Raw genomic sequence first — 24,532 nt, 5'->3', positions numbered from 1 at the left:
CTAACAGTGTTATGAATGTGTAAAACCTATGGTAAGACCCTGTGCATTACAAGTGTCAGCCAAAGGGCGCGCCTGTTGTAAACACCGAGTGGGCGTCGGCAAAAACCTTCTGGCAAGCTACAAGTGAATAAGAAAAGAACCGGAAGTACTTACCAAAATAAAAGACCGGCTCTGTGAAACAATTTGTGATTAAAATATCAGTAAACTAACAGCATGTGAACTGGAAACATAAATCATATTAATAAATAGTGTAATCCAATTGGTATTTTGCCTGTTATTGAAATTTAGAGTTGAAGTAGATGACTAACTGACACCCAGCAGCTAATGCAACAAGCTAACAGACTGAATATTTATCATGTCGTTCGATATCTTTTGAGCTCTACTAAAAATTTACTGTAAAGAACATGTTTGTCACTTATTAATCGTTTTAATATCTACGCTTCCATTATTTAAAGTTTGTAACAGCCATAGATACAGACGGCGTCTCTGGAATCGCCCACATATGGTCATGTTTGAAAACAGTTAAGGGGGAAAACAATTTGGAGAAAAATCTAAACTTTCTCTATTATTCAAAAAACTACTTTAACAAATGCTGAATTATAAATATTGTTTCCTACTAAAAAAAGAAACAAAGACACGGGGAGGAGCAAAGTGGTTCAACAGCCCATAAATACATAAAAAACAGAGAATGCTAACTTGATGCTACATGTTAGCATCGGGCTAATGCTAACGGTTAGCTAGCGCGAGCAATAACTGCCGTTTTTTTCACTTCTACTGAACAATGTGCTGTGAGAAAATATCCATAAGGGCCCGAATAACATCTGACTTTATTTATGGGATAAATAAGTTCATATTCCACCAGAAAAAAGGCTTCAAAGAGTGAAAAACGCCCCCTTCTATGACGAGATGCCGTCTGTATTATAAGTAACAGCGAATTTTATTTCGAAAGCGTTGACTGGAAATGGAAGCGTGCTGCTTTACTTTGACACTTGACTGAGGATTACGCGCAAAGCTTCACATTGTTTCCAAAATCCGTATCATCGTCCACGGCGGCGCAGATATGGACGAAAAAGACGAGGAGCTCGGTGAGGCAAACTTTTTTCCATCGCTGTTCTGTCGCGGCCGTAAGATCCACGCGCTTTACGCTGGGAAGTCTTGTCTTGTTTGTTGCCCCCAGAAACTAAGCACGACTATTTTAGGAGATTCTCCGCTTCAGAAGCTGCAGTTTCGATCTGGATTTGAAGAATGTTTTATTAAACTGTGCTTTCAGGCCGTGCAGACTTTTGCAAAAGTGAACGCGCAGTAAAAAGTTATACGGTTTTACAGTACGCTAAGGTGTTGCGCAATCCACGGGTAATTTGATTTAGGGTTAGTTTACGCGGATCATTGTTAAAGCTACACTGCGTGCCATTTCAACCAACACATAGAATAAAATGCAAGGATTATTTTACTACAGATTTATATTATGTTTTTGAAAAATGCCTAAAAACAAACACCTGACTTAACTTTTACTGGGAGCGGGACATCTTCAGCTTGTCTATATTGACTGGAGATAATAGTTACGGTCCTCCATCTAAATCCATTCTTTGATTATACACTGCAGAAGTAGCATTTAGAGTGTGTGTTGCGTTGATGGCAGCAGTTTAATCCAAAAATGTTAAGTAGTGTGCAGGGGCGGACTGGCCGTATGTCCATTCTGGAAGAGCACAGAAGGGCCACTGGCTCTAGGGCCACCGGTCTGGGCCTCTCACTTTACTGTACCCTTACCCCCGGGCGAAACCGAGCTCTGCCCAAATCTAAAAGCTTAACCTCTTAACTCCCGCCTGAACCGAGAGGATCTTTTTCCTCACGTCATCAGATTTTTTTTCATCATTTTTTTTGTTGGATATTCAACTCATTTTTGTAACTTTTTTGTCATTTTTTGTCACTTTTTTCAAATTTTTGTCATTTTTTCGTCAATTTTTTTAATCAGATTTTTGTCACATTTTTGTCAATTTCTTGGTCATTTTTTGTCACATTTCTGTCATTTTTTCGTCAATTTTTTAATCAAATTTTTGTCACATTTTTGTCATTTTTATGTCTTTTTTTCGTCCTTTTTTCGTCAATTTCTTGTGACATTTTTGCCACTTTTTCATCCATTTTTCGTCGCTTTTTTGTAAATGTTTTGTCACTTTTTTTCACATTTTTGTCATTTTTTCGTCCATTTTTTTTATCAGATTTTTGTCACATTTTGGTCATTTTTTGGTCAAATGTTTGTAATTTTTTTGTCAATTTTCTGTCACATTTTTGTCTTTTTTTGGTCACATTTTGTCACATTTTTGTCGATTTCTTTGTCATTTTTTGTCACATTTCTGTCATTTTTTCATCAATTTTTATCACATTTTTGTCATTTTTATGTCATTTTTTGTTCTTTTTTCATCCATTTTTCGTCAATTTCTTGTGACATTTTTGCCACTTTTTCATCAATTTTTCGTCAGTTTTTTGTAAATGTTTTGTCACTTTTTGTCACACTTTTGTCATCATTTTTTATGTCATTTTTGTGTCATTTTTTGTCAAATTTTTATCAAATTTTTGTCAATTTTCGTCAATTTTTTGTGACATTTTTGTCATTTTTCGTCACTTTTTCGTCACTTTTTTGCTACATTTCCATCATTGTTTTCGTCCCAGTTTTGTTGCTATTTTCACAGCTTTTTTCCAGAAGCTTTTGGACTGGGGTAAAGCCAAACTGGAGAAAATGTGCTCGGACAACGTGACAAAAAGTTACCATCACTTTTCTAGATTTTAGCTTTCAAATGAGGCGTTACAGTGTTGCTCTCCAGTCAAGAAGCTTTTAGATTTGGGCAAAGCCGAACTGAAGAAAATGCTCTCGGTTAAGGCGGGGGGTAAGAGGTTAACATATGTATTTGTGGAAGTGTCGCATTTACGCTAATTTGGGACAGGCTGACCAGAGTCCAGGGCTGTTTTTAAATTGTTGCTTTTGTGCAGTGTTTAATTTCAATGTATGTTTAAAATAATTGCTATTTTGCCTGCTTTAGTATATTTACATCACCAAAAGCTATCCAAACAACAAATTATTAGCAGTTTTGTCGGCCCACAACCCATTTGAGAATTCATTCACCTTATATTTAGTTTGAAGTGTTTTTCCGGCAATCTGTTTTACTCTTGAAATAGCAAAAACCTCTTATCTGCCTAATCAAAGGCAGCACAATTATTTGCCAAATGAAAATTTAAGTCACAATTGGGAAAGCTGTAATGGGTGCTTCAATTTTAGGTGGGAAAAACAAACAAATGATTCCAAAGACAACACAAAACGATAATGGTTCATAAACGCATGTTGTTCTTTATGTCAAAAGGTTCAAAGTTCTGACGTACGGAAAATGAATCAAGATGAAGACTTGCCCCATAAGAGGTCAAGCCGTAACAACTGAACTTGATATAGACAATGTGTGACATATCAAAGGGGGGGTATTATGCAAAATGGACCTTTTCAAGCTTTACATCATGTTATTATGTCATTCCCTCATTAAAAACATGCCTGAAGTGTTGCCTTGGCACATTCAAGTATTTTTCAGTAATCTGTAAAAACTCTGATGGCGGCCATTTTAGGGATAGGTTTGCCTGAGTCCTCCTAGGAACGCCCCCACCTCCTGGAGACGCCTCCGAGCTTTCGTCACCAGCCGAGTAACCAACCACTGCTCCTCAGCAGAACCCCCTCCCCACTGATGCCACAGACAGCGTGTGGAGGGGGCGTGTCTGAAAGGGTCAGAGGTTCTTAAAGAGACAGAGGCCTATTTCAAGACATTCACTACAGCCATTTTGAGAGAGCAATTTTATACAAGGCAGTTATTCTAATTTACTGCATTTACAGACCAACAGAAGGTTTCAGCATCATTGTAGTGTGATATAAACTGGTGCTATGTGACTGAAAAAAGCATAATACCCCCTCTTTAAGTCTTTAAACTGTAGGATTACTACACTGTATCTCGCCAAACTATGGTTAGGGGGCATAATCCACATCAATGTCACTGTCACAAAATCACTGAGGTCTTCCATTTGAATGAGAAAACTTCATGGCTACTCAGAAATGTGCACATGATCAGCTGTGAATTGATCAGAGGCACAAGATAAGTTTAAATGTATAAGTATCAGACTGCTGTGTATAAGTATAATATATAGATATAAATCATGAAAAGCGGTCCGTGAAGTCGCTGAGTGTTATTTTATTTTGTGGTTTTGAAAGGACATGAAATCTAATCTGTTTCTTTGTAATTCGTTTTTACGATCTGAAATAATGCTCTCATGTCAGACACATTAATTGGCAGAAAATCGAAGTTATCAAAATACTATGATTTACGAGCAGTGGTTGTTTGGCAGAGCATTTTTTCTCATGGGAACTTGGTTGTCACAAGTTCTCACGACGTTCTAATATTGAATCGTAAAGTGACAGATTTTAGGGTTAGATTTTCTCTATTATAAGAGAGTGCTTTGTAGAAATCTCTTATTTCAAACAATTGTATAGACTTTTTGAAGGGTTCAGTCTCTTTTCGCCCGCGCTCTGTAGAAGAAATTGAACTGATCCAGTGGATGTGCTAGCTGTATGTTTGTTTTTGTCATGATGGATGCCAATACAGGCCGAGCCCGTAATCCAGAGCAGCCAAATCATTTATCAGCCAAAACATATATTATTTGAATTAAAGTAGATACATGTGTGGTAAAGTAAGGGGAAAATATACCAAGCAAGGATTTTTAGGCATCCACTTCTGCCTTTAAAGGATTTGAACCTCATAGTGCAAGCATCTGTAATAGATGATTGTAGCTCTTTCAACTCCTCGGCTGTTGGTGAAAGGTAATATTGTAAATTCCTTGTTTAGCCCTTGTTTGAGTGGAGACTTGATCTCATCTGGAGTCAGTTGTTGTTTTAGTTCTAGTTTAGCCCTAGCCTGGTTTTGCCAGACCCTCGTACTCATTGCGTTTCGTACAAGGGTCTGGACTTTCACAATTGAGCTCCGTTATCAGGTGGGAGGGGTGAACTCCTTTGAAACGATTGGATCTGATTTTCGCTAGCGTTTGGTCGTGACGTGAAGCAGCTATCATAAGTCTATCGTAAGTTTATCATAAGTCTATCGTAAGTCTATCATAAGTCTATCATAAGTCTATCGTAAGTCTATCGTAAGTCTATCGTAAGTCTATCGTAAGTTTATCATAAGTCTATCGTAAGTCTATCATAAGTCTATCGTAAGTCTATCGTAAGTCTATCGTAAGTCTATCATAAGTCTATCGTAAGTCTATCGTAAGTTTATCATAAGTTTATCATAAGTCTATCATAAGTCTATCGTAAGTCTATCATAAGTCTATCATAAGTCTATCGTAAGTCTATCGTAAGTCTATCATAAGTCTATCGTAAGTCTATCGTAAGTTTATCATAAGTCTATCATAAGTCTATCGTAAGTCTATCATAAGTCTATCATAAGTCTATCGTAAGTCTATCGTAAGTTTATCATAAGTCTATCATAAGTCTATCATAAGTTTATCATAAGTCTATCGTAAGTCTATCGTAAGTCTATCATAAGTCTATCGTAAAAGTTTATCGTAAGTCTATCATAAGTCTATCATAAGTTTATCGTAAGTCTATCGTAAAAGTCTATCGTAAGTCTATCATAAGTCTATCATAAGTCTATCATAAGTCTATCGTAAGTCTATCGTAAGTCTATCATAAGTCTATCATAAGTCTATCGTAAGTTTATCGTAAGTCTATCATAAGTCTATCGTAAAAGTTTATCGTAAGTCTATCATAAGTCTATCATAAGTCTATCATAAGTCTATCGTAAAAGTTTATCGTAAGTCTATCATAAGTCTATCATAAGTCTATCATAAGTCTATCGTAAGTCTATCGTAAGTTTATCATAAGTCTATCGTAAGTCTATCGTAAGTCTATCATAAGTCTATCGTAAGTCTATCGTAAGTCTATCATAAGTCTATCGTAAGTCTATCGTAAGTCTATCGTAAGTCCATCGTAAGTCTATCATAAGTCTATCGTAAGTCTATCATATGTCTATCATAAGTCTATCGTAAGTCTATCGTAAGTCTATCATAAGTCTATCGTAAGTCTATCATAAGTCTATCATAAGTCTATCGTAAGTCTATCGTAAGTCTATCATAAGTCTATCGTAAGTCTATCGTAAGTTTATCATAAGTCTATCATAAGTCTATCATAAGTCTATCGTAAGTCTATCATAAGTCTATCATAAGTCTATCGTAAGTCTATCGTAAGTTTATCATAAGTCTATCATAAGTCTATCATAAGTTTATCATAAGTCTATCGTAAGTCTATCGTAAGTCTATCATAAGTCTATCGTAAAAGTTTATCGTAAGTCTATCATAAGTCTATCATAAGTTTATCGTAAGTCTATCGTAAAAGTCTATCGTAAGTCTATCATAAGTCTATCATAAGTCTATCATAAGTCTATCGTAAGTCTATCGTAAGTCTATCATAAGTCTATCATAAGTCTATCGTAAGTTTATCGTAAGTCTATCATAAGTCTATCGTAAAAGTTTATCGTAAGTCTATCATAAGTCTATCATAAGTCTATCATAAGTCTATCGTAAAAGTTTATCGTAAGTCTATCATAAGTCTATCATAAGTCTATCATAAGTCTATCGTAAGTCTATCGTAAGTTTATCATAAGTCTATCGTAAGTCTATCGTAAGTCTATCATAAGTCTATCGTAAGTCTATCGTAAGTCTATCATAAGTCTATCGTAAGTCTATCGTAAGTCTATCGTAAGTCCATCGTAAGTCTATCATAAGTCTATCGTAAGTCTATCGTAAGTCTATCATAAGTCTATCGTAAGTCTATCGTAAGTCTATCATATGTCTATCATAAGTCTATCGTAAGTCTATCGTAAGTCTATCATAAGTCTATCGTAAGTCTATCATAAGTCTATCATAAGTCTATCGTAAGTCTATCGTAAGTCTATCGTAAGTCTATCGTAAGTCTATCGTAAGTCCATCGTAAGTCTATCATAAGTCTATCATAAGTCTATCATAAGTCTATCGTAAGTCTATCATAAGTCTATCATAAGTCTATCGTAAGTCTATCGTAAGTTTATCATAAGTCTATCATAAGTCTATCATAAGTTTATCATAAGTCTATCGTAAGTCTATCGTAAGTCTATCATAAGTCTATCGTAAAAGTTTATCGTAAGTCTATCATAAGTCTATCATAAGTTTATCGTAAGTCTATCGTAAAAGTCTATCGTAAGTCTATCATAAGTCTATCATAAGTCTATCATAAGTCTATCGTAAGTCTATCGTAAGTCTATCATAAGTCTATCATAAGTCTATCGTAAGTTTATCGTAAGTCTATCATAAGTCTATCGTAAAAGTTTATCGTAAGTCTATCATAAGTCTATCATAAGTCTATCATAAGTCTATCGTAAAAGTTTATCGTAAGTCTATCATAAGTCTATCATAAGTCTATCATAAGTCTATCGTAAGTCTATCGTAAGTTTATCATAAGTCTATCGTAAGTCTATCGTAAGTCTATCATAAGTCTATCGTAAGTCTATCGTAAGTCTATCATAAGTCTATCGTAAGTCTATCGTAAGTCTATCGTAAGTCCATCGTAAGTCTATCATAAGTCTATCGTAAGTCTATCATATGTCTATCATAAGTCTATCGTAAGTCTATCGTAAGTCTATCATAAGTCTATCGTAAGTCTATCATAAGTCTATCATAAGTCTATCGTAAGTCTATCGTAAGTCTATCGTAAGTCTATCGTAAGTCTATCGTAAGTCCATCGTAAGTCTATCATAAGTCTATCGTAAGTCTATCGTAAGTCCATTGTAAGTCTATCATATGTCTATCATAAGTCTATCGTAAGTCTATCATAAGTCTATCATAAGTCTATCGTAAGTCCATCGTAAGTCTATCATAAGTCTATCGTAAGTCTATCGTAAGTCCATTGTAAGTCCATTGTAAGTCTATCAGTCTATCATATCTCTTGGGGACATTCCTTGCGCATTCTAAGGCTTCAAGTTTAATTTCTGGATATTTGGGACCGAGCCAGAACAGATTGAAGAGCTTCCATTACTTTCGTATCTGCCGCCATTGCCGAACTACAGCCAGCAAATGCGGCCCATATGCTTGACGTCACCTACAACACCCGCCACCCCCGCTCGCTGAATGGGAGGTAGAAAGTCAACCGATGTAACACGGCCACTGAGATCAGATCCAGATGTACATGTAGGGAAATTATAATTGACTGGAGTTTATGGATGGCAAAGGCCAGGCTAGTTTAGCCCTGGTTCAATCCTCATTCTCATAGTAAACATTATTAAAAGTGGTTGCGGTTCATTACAGATAAGACTAGTATTATTGGTTTGATTGGTTATTTGGTTCCTAAAGTATTCAGGACTCTTGGACTTGACTTTTCAGATGAAGCTTTCTCAACATTGGCTAGCCCATCAGCAAGCTCAGCTGAGGTTGAGAATTTTTGCAAATGCAAGCATTATTTGTCAGAATTATTGCTAGTTGATCTAAATTTCTTCTTCCCTGTTTGCACTGTTCCTTGACCCATTTTACCAGCAGTAAAATAAATGATCACATTTATTGGTCACATTTAGGTGGAGGTGTGGTCCTCCTATGGAGACTCATGTGTCGGTGCCCGGGCGGCTGCAGCCCGTCTGCTGCTCCCGGGGAGGACGGCTCCTCTAATGGTGTTTCCTCACCTTGGTCATCTGTACCCAGCCTTATGTACTTGATTTTGCTTCTGTGTGTGAGTGTGAGTGTCATTCTGCCATATCGGTGCCTTTTCAGCTTTAAAACCGCCCCATAAAAGTTGTTTTAAAATTGAAATGAAATTTCGATATATTTAGGTGTTATTTAGGTGTCTCTTTTAAATTTTTTGAATGGAATTTTCTTCTCTCTTCCTCAAAATAGTAACAGGAATGATGGTAACAGGAATGACAAAATTTGACCAATTTGCCAATTGCAGGCTAATGCTAATGCTAACTAGCACAGAAGCACATGCTGTACCCACTGAAACTTCATTTCTTGTAGATATTGATTAAATAAGTTGGAATGGAAACATACTTGGATTTACACATTGAAAATTGGTAACAGGAATGATGGATGATATTTGCCCCCCCCTCTCCACAAACAGTTCATAGAGTAAAATATCGAAGAAAGAGAGAGTCACTGATTGGTTTAGATCCTGGGAAAGTCTCGTCTGAATGTAACAACTTCTTGATGTTGATGTTATTGGACTGAACCTTTAATATGTGGAGAGTTTTTGTAGTTCGGTAACAGGAATGACAAAAACTTAGGGAGACACATAAAGCTGCAAATTCATAGAAATAAGATTTTTTAATAATTAAAAACAGTAAAATAATGAGATCTCTTAGTGGACAATGTAATTAAGTGATTATTTTGTAGTTCTAGCTACAATTTATACATTTTATACCTTATTAAAGATGAAAAATCACAGGCGGGGACAGGCCAATTTTTTTTATTTTTATGAAAATTCGATTTTTGGATTGTCTTTTTGTTATTAAATATTACAAAAAAATATCGATATAATGTTATGTAATAGTTTTTATGTAATAGTCTGGTTGTGATTGCCATTGTGTGGCTGTTTGTTTTTTTGGGACGCAAAAGGCACCGTTTTGGCGGAATGACGTAATGGGTAGAGAGTGTAGGTGTGTGTGTGTATTGTGATAACTGTATATACTGGGAGCGTCTGACAGGCGATAATGTTTTTAATGTCTTTTTAAATGTCAAGCACTTTGCGATGCACCTGTGTAGGAAAAGGGCTCTATAAATAAAGATTTATTGATTGATTGATTTATATAGCGCTTTTCTATCTTCATTGTGCTCAGAGTGCTTTACATCAAGGAACCGCTCTCCCATTCACGCTCGCATTCATGCTCTGGTGTCAGACACTGGAGGTGGGTGACGTTTTCAAGACACAACGGCAGTGCGGGATTCAAGCCGTCGACCCTCTGGTCAGAAGACGACCGGCTCGACTCTCTGCGCCGCTGTAGCACACAGTAAAGCACTGTACATTGTATGCAGCACATTCCACACTAGTCTCCTCCCTGTTTTTGTATTTTGATCCTCTAATGAGTTCCCATCTCACGAATGCCATTCTCGCTCAGACTGCATCGCGGTTCAGATCTTTTGGGGAAACACCTTCTCGCTTATATTTTTATCCCTCTGCTAAGTGCATTGTCTGCAGCGTGACACAATCTGCGACTGTGCAGTATTTTTATCAGTAGACAGCAGGACTGAAGCTCAGACTGAAAAAAACATGGTTGCTATGAAGGCTTGCAATAGGCCTTTTGGTGACGTGACGCAGAGAGTCCAGTGGCTGTTTAGGAAGTGTCTCAATCAAGGCGCTATTGTGTTCAACTGTGTAGTACTACAATTCAAATCATTATATTCTGAGAAGAAAGATTGGTCGAGCTGATGCTGCTGCACGCTTTGAAGGTCAAATGAAACACAGCTAAACATAGCACATAAACATTGGTTTGTTGTAACCAGTATATAGATAATCGGATGGGTCAAGCACATAATTTATTGGCTATGCATGCTATTATGCACTTCTTACAATAACCTCATTAAATGCATCAAAAGCCAGAGCTTTAATCATGCTGTAATGTTGTGTAGTCTGCTTTGTTTCACTGAAATATGTTTGACTTATACTGTATATTCAGCCTGTCTCTTCTCAAAAGGACTTTGTTCCAGGAGCTTGTGTCCTGAAATGACTCCCCCTTTCTCTGCACACTCTTGTAATCTACCTTTTCTTGGCTCTTTATAATAATTCCCAAGCTCAAATCAAACACATAGTAGTTATTTTAGCCAGCTGGTCATTTATACCCATTCAAAATATTTTGTTTCTCTCTCCTGCGGCTGTTTGTGCCAAGGACACAGAGCCTTCACCAGGGAAGTCTCACATACCCCAGGAAGGGAACAAAAAACAAGTTTCCATCTTCATTATTTTATTTTTTAGGAATTTTTTGTTCCCAAATTCCTAATTTTCCATTAATTCTGTAGCATTTTTATATGATCCTCTCATGAAGCTTTTCTTTCATTTTATTAGACATGACACAGTTTAATATAAAATACTACTCAAATGTGTCATGTATTGTCATGTTTTGTTAGATTTTGATGACAAGTTCTTTTTATCGGTTGTATTATCTCGGGTAAAAATCACCCGGTGTTAGTGATGGTGTTTTGAATTTGAGTGATAGTGTTCTAGGGTTAAGCTTATTTAAGCTTTACCTGGGTAGATCTGCTATAGTTCCTTAACGTATTCTAGTCTATTAACCTCCTTCAGACAGCTTTTTATTTTCGTTTCTGCAGAGTCTTGATGCAACTGGCGGGCGGCACGGTAGCACAGCGGTTAGTGCTTGTGCTTCACAGCTAGAAGGTCCAGGTTCGATTCCCACCAAGGACGGGGCCTTTCTGTGTGGAGTTTGCATGTTCTCCCCGTGTCTGCTCCGGTTTCCTCCGGGTGCTCCGGTTTCCCCTACCAATAAAAACATGCACAATAGGCCAGGATGAATGAGAGTGTGTTTGAGAGTGCGCATGGGGGACGACAGATGGAAAGTAGCCCTTGAAGGCTATAATCTGCTTTGGCTTGTTCATTAACATGCACTGTCCCTACCAAATAAACCAATAAAACAGAATAAACTGGTTCATTACAAATATCTGTATGAGGATTAATCCATTTGTTGAAAGCACATTGATCAATTCAAACCAAAGTCGTGGTGTGCTTACAAAGCATTACTCCAACTCATGTTTTTGAGGACGACAAAGCAACATTTAGTGTTGTTTTTATTCCCAAGAATTTTCTCATGCAAAACGAGCATGGCTGAACATGCTCGGTAAAGCCAAGTTTACCTAAGATTTTGTGTCTCCTCCTTTCACCTCCTGCTTTGAAAGTTGCTCTATTTACATTTTCAGCCATGTGGAACCCGTTCATATGGGAGTGGAGAGGCTTGAATAAACCTCATCGAGGATAAGTGCAAAGTAGTTTTGAAGGAACAATAAAACCAGGGAAGTAAAGATAAAATGTAATGAATGGAGCTTGCTGTGTGATGCGTCTTTGATACTGAGTCTCTGTGGATGTGAGTGTGTGGCCAGTCATTTTGGATCATTTGTTGATTGAACTGAGTTTTGTGCATGAATGACTGTCCAAGTTCCCGTACCAGACTATTGGTGAAAGAGGATGTTGTGTCTGACTAAATTCTTTGAGCTGTCGCAAGACTCTTTTTGTGAGTCTCCTCTGCTTGTTGTTGCTGCTTCCGTTTGAATGTGTTTTTTATGTGTGTCTAGAGGAATTTGAAAGAGTCCGTGATGACGACCAAACTCGGCAAGAGCAGAATATGTAGTTTTATGCAGAAGACGTTTCCCTAATACAGTACATGCTGTTCTTTGCCGTTTGCTGAGATCGTAGAGGTTTGTGAGATGCTGTAATGCTCCACTGGGGTGACTCTTCCCTGATCTGTTTCCTGGTCTGAGCAGAAGAATGCAGCGAGCCCTCCCTTCCTGAAAACTGACACCCGACTGTCCACCCTCTTCTGCATTGTCAGGCTTTTGTTTGTTTCGCCTCTAAATCTCAACACAAGTCGATCATGGTGACGGCTGTTAGCAAGCATTTTATCTGCCTGATGGTATGTGTTTTGGAATGTGAAAAATCTGCCCCGCGGCTCGAAATCCGAAACAAATTGTCAGTCATGCTTTGGCGTCACATTGATATTTCCACAACTATCCACGTTTTGTATCCTCCTGACCCGCCTTTCAGAAAACACTGGGGTTTGCGTTGTCCCATATTCGGTCATGAATCATGCAAAATGCGGCACGCTCGTCCGAATGAAATATTTGGAACTAATTGCTCATGAATGTGTCTTCTCTTTCGTGGATCGAGGCTGCCCCAGTTATTACTGCCTAAATACACAAAGTGGGATGAATGTGTGGTTAAGATTTATTCATGTGTTATTTTTTCTGTTTTTTCCATTTCCAGTGGTGATAAGCAGCAAATATGAACTACCTTTCTTTGTTTTATTTTGTTGTTTTTTGTATCTTTCTCAGGTGCCTTTGATCCGAACATACCTGAAGAGGGTCCCTCAGCGCCCCCTCCTGGTTGGCTGGATGACATTCACGGATACCAGGGTCACATAGGAGGTATTTTCTACAATTGTGCTTTAATGAGTGCATGTCGGCTACAGTTTCAGTATGGGTTTATATAATATCTTTGAATGCTCTGTGTCTAGCTGATGATAACCCTCTTTACCCTCCACCCCCGGCCTACAACCCTCAGCCCGAGCAGGACAGGAACACTCTGGTGCCCAACGTTCAGTAAGTCAGGAAATGTGTTCAAGTTAAATACAGTATGCTGAGAAGTTTGTAACGTTGGGCGATTTGGTCCAATTTTTTAACTTGAATGAAACTTGAAATGGCAAGGCAAGGCAAGGCAACTTTATTTATACCGCGCATTTCATACACAAGGCAACTCAATGTGTGTGTGCTTGGGAATGTGTGTGTGTGTGTGTGGCAGTGTTGTTTTCCTCAACGAAGACGATAACGATATATTTTCGATATTTCGCCCCTTTTTTTAATGACGATAACGTAACGATGACGAGCTAAAATGAGCTCTTTGGGGACTAGAACCTCTTTCTCTCTCTTTCTCTCTCTCTCTCCCCGTGGCGTGCAGTCACTGCTCGCGTACATCCTCCTCGGAGCGTCTGACATCCAGGTCACAGGGACTTTATTGTTTCTCAGGACAGTTTTCAATACCGTGGCGTATGAGCGCAGAAAGCACGATGAGGTCGGCTACGTATGTGCAGACAGCGCTGTTGGTAAAAAAATAAATAAATCTCGAAGCGATGATCAGAGGACGAGGAGAGCGGGCGCTTTTGGGAAAAGTCCTGTTCACAGTTGGCCGACCACTTCTGCCAGTGCCTATCGTGGTGTCATCTGTTTGTCAAAAGCTGTAGAAAGCCAATAGACAGCTATTTATCCCAATTTCCAAGACTTATCGAAATTAATTATAACTTCTTATAATGAAACAGACGAAAACGTGACAAAAACCTTTTAATTTTAGTCTGACTAAACGTGACTAAAACTATCACATTTTGAAATGACTAAAATGTGACTAAACCTAAAAGCATTTTCGTCTAAAAGACTAAGACTAAGACTAAAAGGGCTGCCAAAAACAACACTGGTGTGTGGATGTGTGCATTGTATTTGTGTTACTGTCCCCCCCCCCCCCTTTTGGTTTTTTGGAAACCCACTCTAAAAAGAAAAATAATGTAAAAGTTAAATAAAAATTTGAGTCACAAAAAAACATGTAAATCTCAGTTAGAATGAAAGCAAACTTTCGCAAAAACAATAGTGTGATCATGTGATGGCTGCTGTGTGTCTCCAGAGTGCCCACAGTGTCCGAGGACGTGGCCAGAGAGGCTTTGGTGAAGTTTGCTGAGTCCAAGTGGAAATACAGCGCCAAACCGGCCCGAAACCTCACCTTCAAAGATCTGAAACCTGTCACCGTGTACAGGGTATTTATACTTACAGTAACTATGGCTTCTTCACGCTTGGTTTGCGTCTGTGGTCATTGTTCTTTGTGTTCTGATGCAGTACAGACTGGAGACCTACACCGAGGCCAGAAGCAGCGCCTGGCAGTTCGAGCCTTATAGCGGTAAACCTCGACTGTTTATTCATGAACCTCAGTTTTTAAGATTTTTGACCTGCTGTGTCTGCAATGAAAAGAAGTGATTTTCAATTGGACTTTAAACGTGTTATTATGTGTTTTATTATATTTGCTGCCGGGCAAATGTGCTTGTGAATGTGTGAGCAACCCAAAGGCAAATTTCTGCCGTCATTGTGCGCGTTAGACAATAAAGTTTTTCTATTCATTCTTTTCTATTAAAATCCCGTCTCCCGCCCCCTCCTAACCATTCAATGCCCTAAACCCCCCAAAGCATAGACAACAATCGCCAGCAGTTTACGTGATTGATGTAGGTCTGACCAAAGCACACATACTCACACACCTATTAGAATTATTGGTGTTAGTATCTACGCGACTGGTCAAATGTTTGGAGACGCTTTTTTTAGGGATTGTTTTTTCTTTTATTCCAAGACCATTTGCATTGTAGTTTCTCACTGAAGGCACTAATTTATGAATGAACACATGTGCTCAAAAAAAGTTGAAATAGATTCTTCAAAATAGCTTTACCTTTATCTATGTCATTTCCTGTCAGCAGCATCAAAATTCTAATTAAAATAACTTCATTGCCCAACATTTCTTCATTAAAATTGCTGCTTCACTGAAATAAAAGGATATTTATGCAACTGATGAACTTGCAACTGATGTTATCCTTCTAAATCAGCCATATTTTCAATGCACTTTAACTAACACAATTCATTCTTGGATGTATTTATACACAGGGCAGCCGGTGGACGGTCCTCAGTACGGTGTGAGCCCTCCTCCCTGGGACATCCCAATGTCACTGCCTCAGAGGTTCACTGACATGATAGTCAAGGCCCGCGTGCCACACTCCTCCTTTATAAAGGTATAGAGGTTTAGAAATCTTCTGCACCTAAACATTTTCTTAATAGTATACTAGAATAATTTGCTTCTGTGCTCTGTCAGAGCTGCCATACGTGCCACGGCTGCGGAAGAACTCGCTGTATCGCTTGTCACGGGAGAGGCCAGGTTGGTTTTTAACTTTACTGCAACAGCGCCCTCTACGGCTCACCATCCAAAACCCTCAACAAACTCCAGTACATCCAAAACTCCGCTGCCCGCCTCCTCACGCACACTCGCTCCCGTGAACACATCACCCCTGTCCTTCAGAACCTCCACTGGCTCCCCGTCCCTCAACGCATCCAGTTCAAGGTCCTCCTCATCACTTTCAAAGCCCTCCATAATTTGGCCCCTCCATACCTCACCGACCTCCTCCACCATCACACTCCATCTCGCTCCCTCCGCTCCTCCAACGCCGACCTCCTGTCCCTCCCCTGTAAGACCAAGCGCCGAACCTGGGGAGACAGAGCCTTCTCCATCGCCGCCCCCACACTATGGAACTCACTGCCCCCACCGCTCCGTGCCTGTTCTGACCTCCTCACCTTCAAGAAAGAACTCAAAACTCACCTCTTTAAAAAGGCTTTTAATACTGAATAACTGCCCTCTATTTTAATGTGCTAATTTGATGTGTGATTTTATTCTTGTTTTCTGTAAAGCGTCTTTGAGTGTCTTGAAAAGCGCTATACAAATAAAATGTATTATTATTATTATTATTATTATTAACAAAGTCAAATTAGTCAAACCGCACAGAACTGTACTTGCAAGCTGCACATTATTATTAGATAAGAACTCCTCTAATGCACTCTGTCCTTTTTCCAGAAACGCTGCACTTTTTGCCACGGTCACGGTCGATCCAGAAACAAGCGCTGTTCTTCCTGTAGCGGACGAGGGCGTAAAAGGTACTGTTCCCACCAAGGTGCGACACTAACGTACATCATAGAGAGAACACAAAACTTTACAGCCCACAGTGGGTTCATCACGGCACCATGGATTTCCTAGCTTGCTGTTTACTAAAGTGAATATTAAACAGTTTTGTTAACAACTCAAACACATGCTCGAATTAATAATTGTGTTTGTAAGTGCAAATGCATAAGGATGATACTTTCCCATGGCTACAGTCATTTCTAGTATATTCATTAATATACACTGTCCCCAACAAATAAACAAATACGTGAAATCAAAGTTTAGCACCACAAATAGATCTTTCTGTCACTTTTTTTAGTTGGAGACGTGAACAAAGTAAACACAATGTCCTTCGATCACATGTGGTTTATGCAAATTAGTGCTGGACCGGGGCATGTGGGTCCTTCAGTGTGGAATTTGCATGTTCTTCCTGGAGGTCGTCCTGACCAAATCCTGTACTTGCTCACTCGAGCAGCATCAACGTATTGTTCTAATGCAGACGATTTCAAATGAGAACAATAACATATACCTATATATATATATATATATATATATTTGTGCGTATTTGACCTAGTGGCTTTATGGGTAGTTCGCATGACGCCTTTGCTTTCCATCACAGTGCTCTGTAGGACCAATAGGATCAGTTCTTTGGAAGGTTTTCACTGCTGACTGACTCTCTCACTAGAAAACCTAGAAAACCTACAAAATAACTGATCCTGGAGCGCTGTAGAGACAACTGTGATCGGAAGTAAAGAAGCCATTCTAATCACACATACAGCCGTCGTGGCACTACAAGGCCAAGCATGCACAAATATCAACTTTTTTTTTTGCATACAAAGTTGCAGAATGCACCTTTAACTCAGGGTTAGGGCAGAACGATATGGACAAAATTTCATATCTCGATATTCATGCTAGATATCTCAATATCGATGCGATATAACTATGGGTTAGGTGAAAACCACAGAAGAGTGCCGTTTTATTGATGAAAACCTATATCATTTCTATCTTGCTTTTTTGCTTTTAATATTTGAATGTTCATATCTCGATATCAATATGATAACGAAAAACCTTTCAGCCCTGCTCAGGGGTGGGCAAGTAGGGTAGGGTCGATTGTTAAAAGACAGTGGACTGAACCTGTCCAAAGTAAAGCACCACTTTCTAAAATGCCAGTGTTGTATATCACCTATTTGGGTGATGGAAGTTGTCATTTTTAGACTCACTACTGCCTCCTCAGGCATTATGCGTAGCTGCAATTTCGATATTAAGCTCATGCATGACAGTACTTTGGGCCAAAGTAGCACCTTTTTGAGTTTTAGTCAATGTCAATGTCAATGTCAATGTCAATTTTATTTATAAAGCACATTTAAAAACAACCATAGTCGGCCAAAGTGCTGTACAAGTACAGTAACAATATGTACAATAAACACAATAAAACTTAAACACAGGAGCCCAGAATAGGTCTGGGCAAATAGGGTGTAGAAAATATGTAATTAAAAAAAAATTAAACTCTGTTTAGTCCCTATAACTCTAAAATGTTTAAGTACTCTCGGATTATGAGTGTAATAATACTTCTCAAAATCATTTTGAGGGCCAGAGGTTCTATATTGGAGGACGGATTTGGCCACCGGGGCCTGATGTTGCCTTCCCCTGTATTACCTTCCCGGTAATATCCTTCATAGAGCTTCTATAATTTATAATTGCACTTTACAATTCTACGCTTTATGATTTGTAGCTTGCCAGTGTTTCACCTTGTGTCTTGCACTTTGTTTCAGTGTTAATTTCGTCAACTAAAATATTTAGTTTTAATTTTAGTCAAAGTGATGTTTTTGACGACTTAAATTGGACTAAAACTAAATTCCGTTTTCATGAGTATGACTAAAATGTCCAGATATTTTAGACTAAAATAAAATAAAAATGAAAAGGAGAGACTAAAATCATCCATTTTCTCAGATCATGTAAATTCACTGCCAAAGGAAGAGCTCTGAGCTTTGTTCATGTGGGAGCAGCTCCATGAAGCAGAGGAACAAGATTAAATATGATTATACTTAATATTATAAAAGCAAAGTCGACTAAATTTGTCTTAAATTTAGTCGAATGATTTACTTGCAATTTTAGTTGATTTTTATTGCAGTTGTAGTTGTAAATTGCCTGTGATATGTAATTCTTCATTTTGTTGTGTCATTTTAATTGTGTAGGACTACATATGGAAATTAGCATAGTGCCCTTTCAATAACTAAACTAAGCAGAGCGAACAAAGTGGTTCGCTCTGCCAGCAGGACCACTGGCTGCACTTTGCACTTCTCCTGGAGGCCACATATAAAGCTCGACTACTGAATCGAGCTTTACAACTTGCATGATGCCTCTGGCCGCCCGGCTGATCGACATATTAACAGTTTCTTTCCTCAAGCTGTGATCACTTTAAACAAGGCACTTTAAACAAGGCACTTCTATTTATTTATCTGTGTGGACTTTTATTGTACAATATTTCGCCCTTAGGCTTTTAATGTGGCATTGTTTGTTTGTTCTGTTTTTTATATTGTGTCTTTTTACGTGTTTTACATATCGCACTTTGAGCTCTTTGCACATTTTTTTTCCAATGTGGTTTTTCAAACTGCAAATGGCCAATAAAATGAATCTGAATCTGAATCTGAATTATTGTCATTATTGTCTTGTCCGCAGATGCATCTCATGTCACGGCCACGGCTACAAAACCTGCAAAGTTTGTAACGGCCGACAAAACCTGATGCACTTCATCGAGCTCACGGTCACATGGTAGGATTTATGTTATTTTTAATCAAGTTCACTTTGCAAAGACGACAAAGGAAATAGAAAGTGCTGATTAGACTCTGCACAGGCTGGAGAGAGCTGGATACAGGATACAGGAACTGTCAGACGGCTGCTAGTTCATCCAACAAACTAAGATTAACAAGGACAAAGGATATTTTCCCTTTAATAATCAAAACACGTGGTAGATATTAGTAAAGCGTATTTTCCTTGTGTTTTTCAGCACTGGCATGTTGTTTAAAAGAAGTGAGTGCCTGACAAAATAGAAAGAACACTAAGATTTGTGGTCACATGTCTGATTTCTCTTATCGTTGTTTGAGATTTGTATACATATATTGGATACAGTTTCAAAGTTACAAATCTCTTGACTGAAGGCTTTGTTTCAGAAGGCACTGCCCTGTTACCTCAAGCTAAAAGACTTAAATGGCAGATCCTCTTCCTGTTGTGACCATCCACATTACTCTCAGGAAGGCAATGGGATGTTATTCTTCTATGCTCTGATCGGAAAACTACAGCTTAAGCATTGACGCCACTGTCAGCCACCGTAAAATTAAATGATTAATGACTGTTATCCCCATCTCACAGGCTTATAGAAACAGAGTAATGCTGTGACTGTGAAACAACATGCTTAATCTGTATAATGCTCTCTTTCATGGTATAAATCATTTGATCCTTTCACTGCGTCTGTGCAGGAAAAACAACAGAGACGACTTTATCCCGGACCGTCAGCCTGACTTTCCTGACGAGAAGTTCCAGAAAGTGACTGGAGACCCTTTCTTTGTGGATGAGAGTGTGCTGGTAAAGAAAACAGCTGTTACTTGTTGTTCTTTAATATCCTTAAACATCAACAAAATAAGACATTAACGTTTATTTTCCCCAGGTTTATCCGATCCAAGGATTCCCAGATCAGGAAATTTGCGACGTGTCCAGGAAACTGATCGGAGAACACATGAATCGCTTCAGCTCCACCAGCCGCATCCTACAACAGGTACAACTCCAGCTCCTTTAGTACTTTAAATCTGTTAATATTCCCTTATTTGACAGTATTTTCTTTCAAAACATTCAGTCCATTGTCTTATTTGCATGATAAAGCAAGGGTGCAAGTGACGAGTAGTGAAACGCCAACAGTAAAGCCGTATTTGAATATTGTTGTCATCACTGAGGAGGATTTGTTTGAAATTTGAACAAGGGATGCTCTAAGGTATCAAAGGCGTTTATTTGGGTAGTTGTTTCTACAATAAAGGTAGTTTCTAGTTCAACTAAACAAAGAGAAGTGGCAGCAAATAAATCAGTAAGAATCCAGCTGCCAATAAAAGTCAAAAGGAAAAGAAGCCTCTCTGTGTTCCAATCATTGACTGTATAGAAGTGGTGGACTAAGTGTTGGTGTCTTCCCCATAGTGTTCAGTGTGGGCTAACTGACGCCTGTTCATGCTAGCAACTTGTCTGGAAAAATAGGTAAAAAACAATGTTGCATCTGCCTGTGTTCAATGATGACTTGGAGAGGGGAAATATAATAAAATAGAAAGTCCTTTACAACAAGGAACTTCCAGAGCCAGACCCCATTTCCTATTATTTTAGGTTTCCCGCAGCTAATCGCGATGATATGTCCATGCTTTACACAGTCTATGGTTGCAATTTGAGCACAAACTGTCAAGCTATTGTACAGAACATTTACACAGATTTTTTTTAATGTATGGTTATTTTTATACAATGCAAATAATATTTTGCAAGTGTCTGTATTCGAAATAATAGTATTTGCTTTGAAACTGAGCCCTGGTTTAGTTTTTGTTAAGTACTGGTTTAGTCCTGGTTTCATCTTGATTCATGACTGGTGCTTTCAAGATCCGTCTTTGACCTTTTCTTAAATTCTTAAATTGTGACTCTACAGTGAATCCTCTTACAGTTGGTCTGTAGCCAGTGTTCAGCAAGTTACTTTAAAATTGTAATATATTCTATATTTGTAGTTACAGTTTTAAACATGTAATCTGTTTGTATTACATATTACTGTTTTTAAAAATGTAGCTATCCATTAATCCATCCATCCATCCGTCCATTTTCTCCCACTTGTCCGTTGCCGGGTCGTGGGGGCAGCTGTTGGAGCTGCCCAAATCACATTGCACCAGCCCCTATGGCGCCCCCTGCAGGTGGTGGGTCCACATAAGGACGGCCTCATGATTCTACCCAGGCCTGTTGGTCTCTCATAAGGGGCTTCTGAACCGCTCTTTGTCTGACCCGTCACCTTGGACCTGTTCGCCCTGGGAGACCCTACCAGGGGCACAAAGCCCCCGACAACAGAGCCCCCAGGATCATTCAGGCGCTCAAACTCCTCCACCACGTTAAAGGTGGCGGTTTGAGGAGGGGACTTTTGAGTTACTTTTGGCAAAATATAAGCTGAACATAAACTAGTAATAGACCACCGAGGAAAAGTGCAGTCAAATATTTCCTTTGCTTTCCCCATTCTCTCATGTATTGTTTTGATCTTATACATCAGTGTCCAGCTTGATTTGGTGCTGCATTTAACTTGAGTTACTTGAATATTAATGACTGATATATTACCATATTTTGTGTCAGTATTATGTCATATTCCTTAGTTACTGAAAAAAAGTCATATTTTGTTATACGTTACCCCAACACTGCCTGTAACATACAAAACATATGCTCAATGTAAGTAGTTGCTGATTTCCAACAAGATGAATTGGCCCTTGCAAACATCGGTGCTTGTTTACCTTATGATTATATTTATTTATTTGTTTTGCAGCGTCAGACGATTGAGATGGTGCCTCTCACTCACGCTCGCTACAGCTACAACGGGAAAGACTTTGACTTCTACGTTTTCGGGATGGAGAACAAAGTCCACACTGCCAAATATCCCTCAGCGTGCACTATTTTATAATATATGTTTATGTACATTTTGCCTTATTGGGAAACAAACACTATGTTAACTCTGTAATAACCGGGTAATAACCAAATACTCCTGTAAAGATCAGTGTCTGTGAATGCACTTCTTCTGCTCTCGACAGGTTTTAAGCCAGTTCATACCACAGTAAAACTCAGACTCTGTAGCCTTATAGATACAGACGGCATCTCGTCATAGAAGGGGGCGTGGCCTCGCCAAGGGGGAAAATAGAATCATTTGGGAAACTCAATTTTCACTCTTTTTAGACATTTTCAGGTGGAAAATTAACTTATTTATCACATACAAATAAAGTCAAGTCTAATTCGGGCTCATATGGATATTTTCTCACAGCTGATTGTGCAGTAGAAGTGAAAAAACGGCAGTTGTAGCTAGCGCTAGCTAACCGTTAGCATTAGCCCGATGCTAACATGTAACATCATGTTAGCATTCTCCGTTTTTTCATGTATTTATGGGCTGTTGAACCACTTTGCTCCTCTCCATGTCTTTGTATCTTTATCTAGTAGAAAACTATATTCATAATTCAGCATTTGTTAAAGTAGTTTTTGAATAATTAGAGAAAATTTAGATTTTTTTCAAAATTGTTTTCCCCCTTAACTGTTTTCAAACAAGACCCTATATGGGGGATTCCAGAGACGCCGTCTGTATCCCAACATTAGATATAGATACAGACGGCATCTCTGGAATCGCCCATATATGGTCATTTTTGAAAACAGTTAAGGGGGAAAACAATTTTGAAAAAATGAAAATGTTCTCAAATTATTTAAAAACTACTGTAACAAATGCTGAAATATTAACATAGTTTCTACTAAATAATGATACAAAGACATGGGGAGGAGCAAAGTGGTTCAACAGCCCATAAATACATGAATAACGGAGAATGCTAACTTGATGCTACATGTTAGCATCGGGCTAATGCTAAGGGTTAGCTAGCGCTTGCTACAACTGCCGCTTTTTCACTTCTACTGCACAATCAGCTGTGAGAAAATATCCATATAGGCCCGATTTACACTTGACTGTATTTGTATGTGATAAATAAGTTGATATTCCACCAGAAAATGGCAAAAAAGAGGGAAAATTGTGTTTCTCTAAAGATTCTATTTTCCCCCTCGGCGAAGCCACGCCCCCTTCTATGACGAGATGCCGTCTGTATCTATCAGAGCTTTTTCTACAGACATTCAAATGTAGTTTATGTTATTCTATGCATATTATGTGTAAAGGTCTGGACATTTCAATAATAGACCCAATGCTTTATCCTTCTTTTTACTGGTACCTACTATTTGTTTTTAAACTCACACTAAACATTTGAACAATGACTGCAACACATTTTCCAATATCTGAACTGTATCCTCTGCTCTATAGAAAACAGAGTCTAGTGCATTAATGTTACAATGCATTTGCCTCTTAAAGTCCAGAAAAGTGGGATTTTATGTAGCCAGTAATCTTATACTGATCTTGTTTTTTATGGGAATCAAGGTATTTTCTGTTTTTATTATTCCAAACCAAATATAGGCAAAGAGGTATTAAATGAAGTATTGTGTTGATAAGTTACAGGGGGGAAAAAAAGTATTTGGTCAGTTTCCCATAGACTTGCCATAGGATTTTGGCCAAATACTTTTTCCCCCCACTATATGTGTTAAGTACTCCGACCACTACTCATTTACAGCATGTATACTGTATTTACATTGTGAAACATTTATTTTTTCATTTACCAAACAGTTATATGCTATTGATGTTACTGAAATAATACCACCATGCCTTATTGTTCAAGTCTTGCTTTCACACTGTTCAACTCAGGTTTTTCTCTGCCTTTGTTCATGGCCGTGTTAAAAAGTGCCTTTTTACACTTTTACACAAAAAAACATTAAACATAGAAGGTTTATCTTTGTTTTTATTCAGCTACCTCTGTCCACTGTAACACAGGAGAGTAGTTTCCAGATTTACTGTATAACCATACATGATTTCATATTAAAGCAGTCAATTGCAGCGTCCTGTGGTGGTTGTCCATTTGTTTTCCAATAAAAGATTTAAATAAGACTGACAGAAATCAATGAGGTGTTTTGCCCGAGGACACAGCGGCAGTGTACACCCGGGCAAAGTTTGACTGTGCTTTGGGTTCAGCAAATTCAACCCACTCTGCCATTTGGTCCCAGTATTCACAGTTTTACAATGTGGGAGATTTGAAGTGATTTGTGGTCACATTTTAGACCTGTACGTCTTCGCGGTTGCCACAAGAGGGGGCTGTGGTTGAGCCAATTTCGAGAGAGCACTTGTTGGCGCTCAACGATCTGGGAAAGTTTGCTGCTGAACCCCAACACACAATAAGATAGTCTTAGATAGGA

The 24,532-nt window shown here is 38.5% G+C and overlaps 1 protein-coding gene across 1 annotated transcript; it reads left to right on the top strand.

Moving 5' to 3' along the window:
* The first annotated feature begins 957 nt into the window (after positions 1–957).
* On the top strand, positions 958–22,340 carry ssuh2.1 (ssu-2 homolog, tandem duplicate 1). The gene is made up of 12 exons (XM_079579327.1): positions 958–1,085; positions 13,096–13,188; positions 13,278–13,362; positions 14,432–14,561; positions 14,641–14,701; positions 15,451–15,575; positions 15,656–15,718; positions 16,409–16,488; positions 19,172–19,264; positions 19,969–20,074; positions 20,157–20,264; positions 22,035–22,340. The coding sequence occupies exons 1-12, from the start codon at positions 1,061–1,063 to the stop codon at positions 22,167–22,169; spliced, it is 1,104 nt and encodes a 367-aa protein (XP_079435453.1). The 5' UTR covers positions 958–1,060; the 3' UTR covers positions 22,170–22,340.
* Positions 22,341–24,532: the final 2,192 nt, after the last annotated feature.

Source organism: Gobius niger, assembly GCF_951799975.1.
Source record: "Gobius niger genome assembly, chromosome: 20".
NCBI lineage: Eukaryota > Metazoa > Chordata > Actinopteri > Gobiiformes > Gobiidae > Gobius > Gobius niger.
This window is presented reverse-complemented; position numbering and strand designations above follow the sequence as displayed.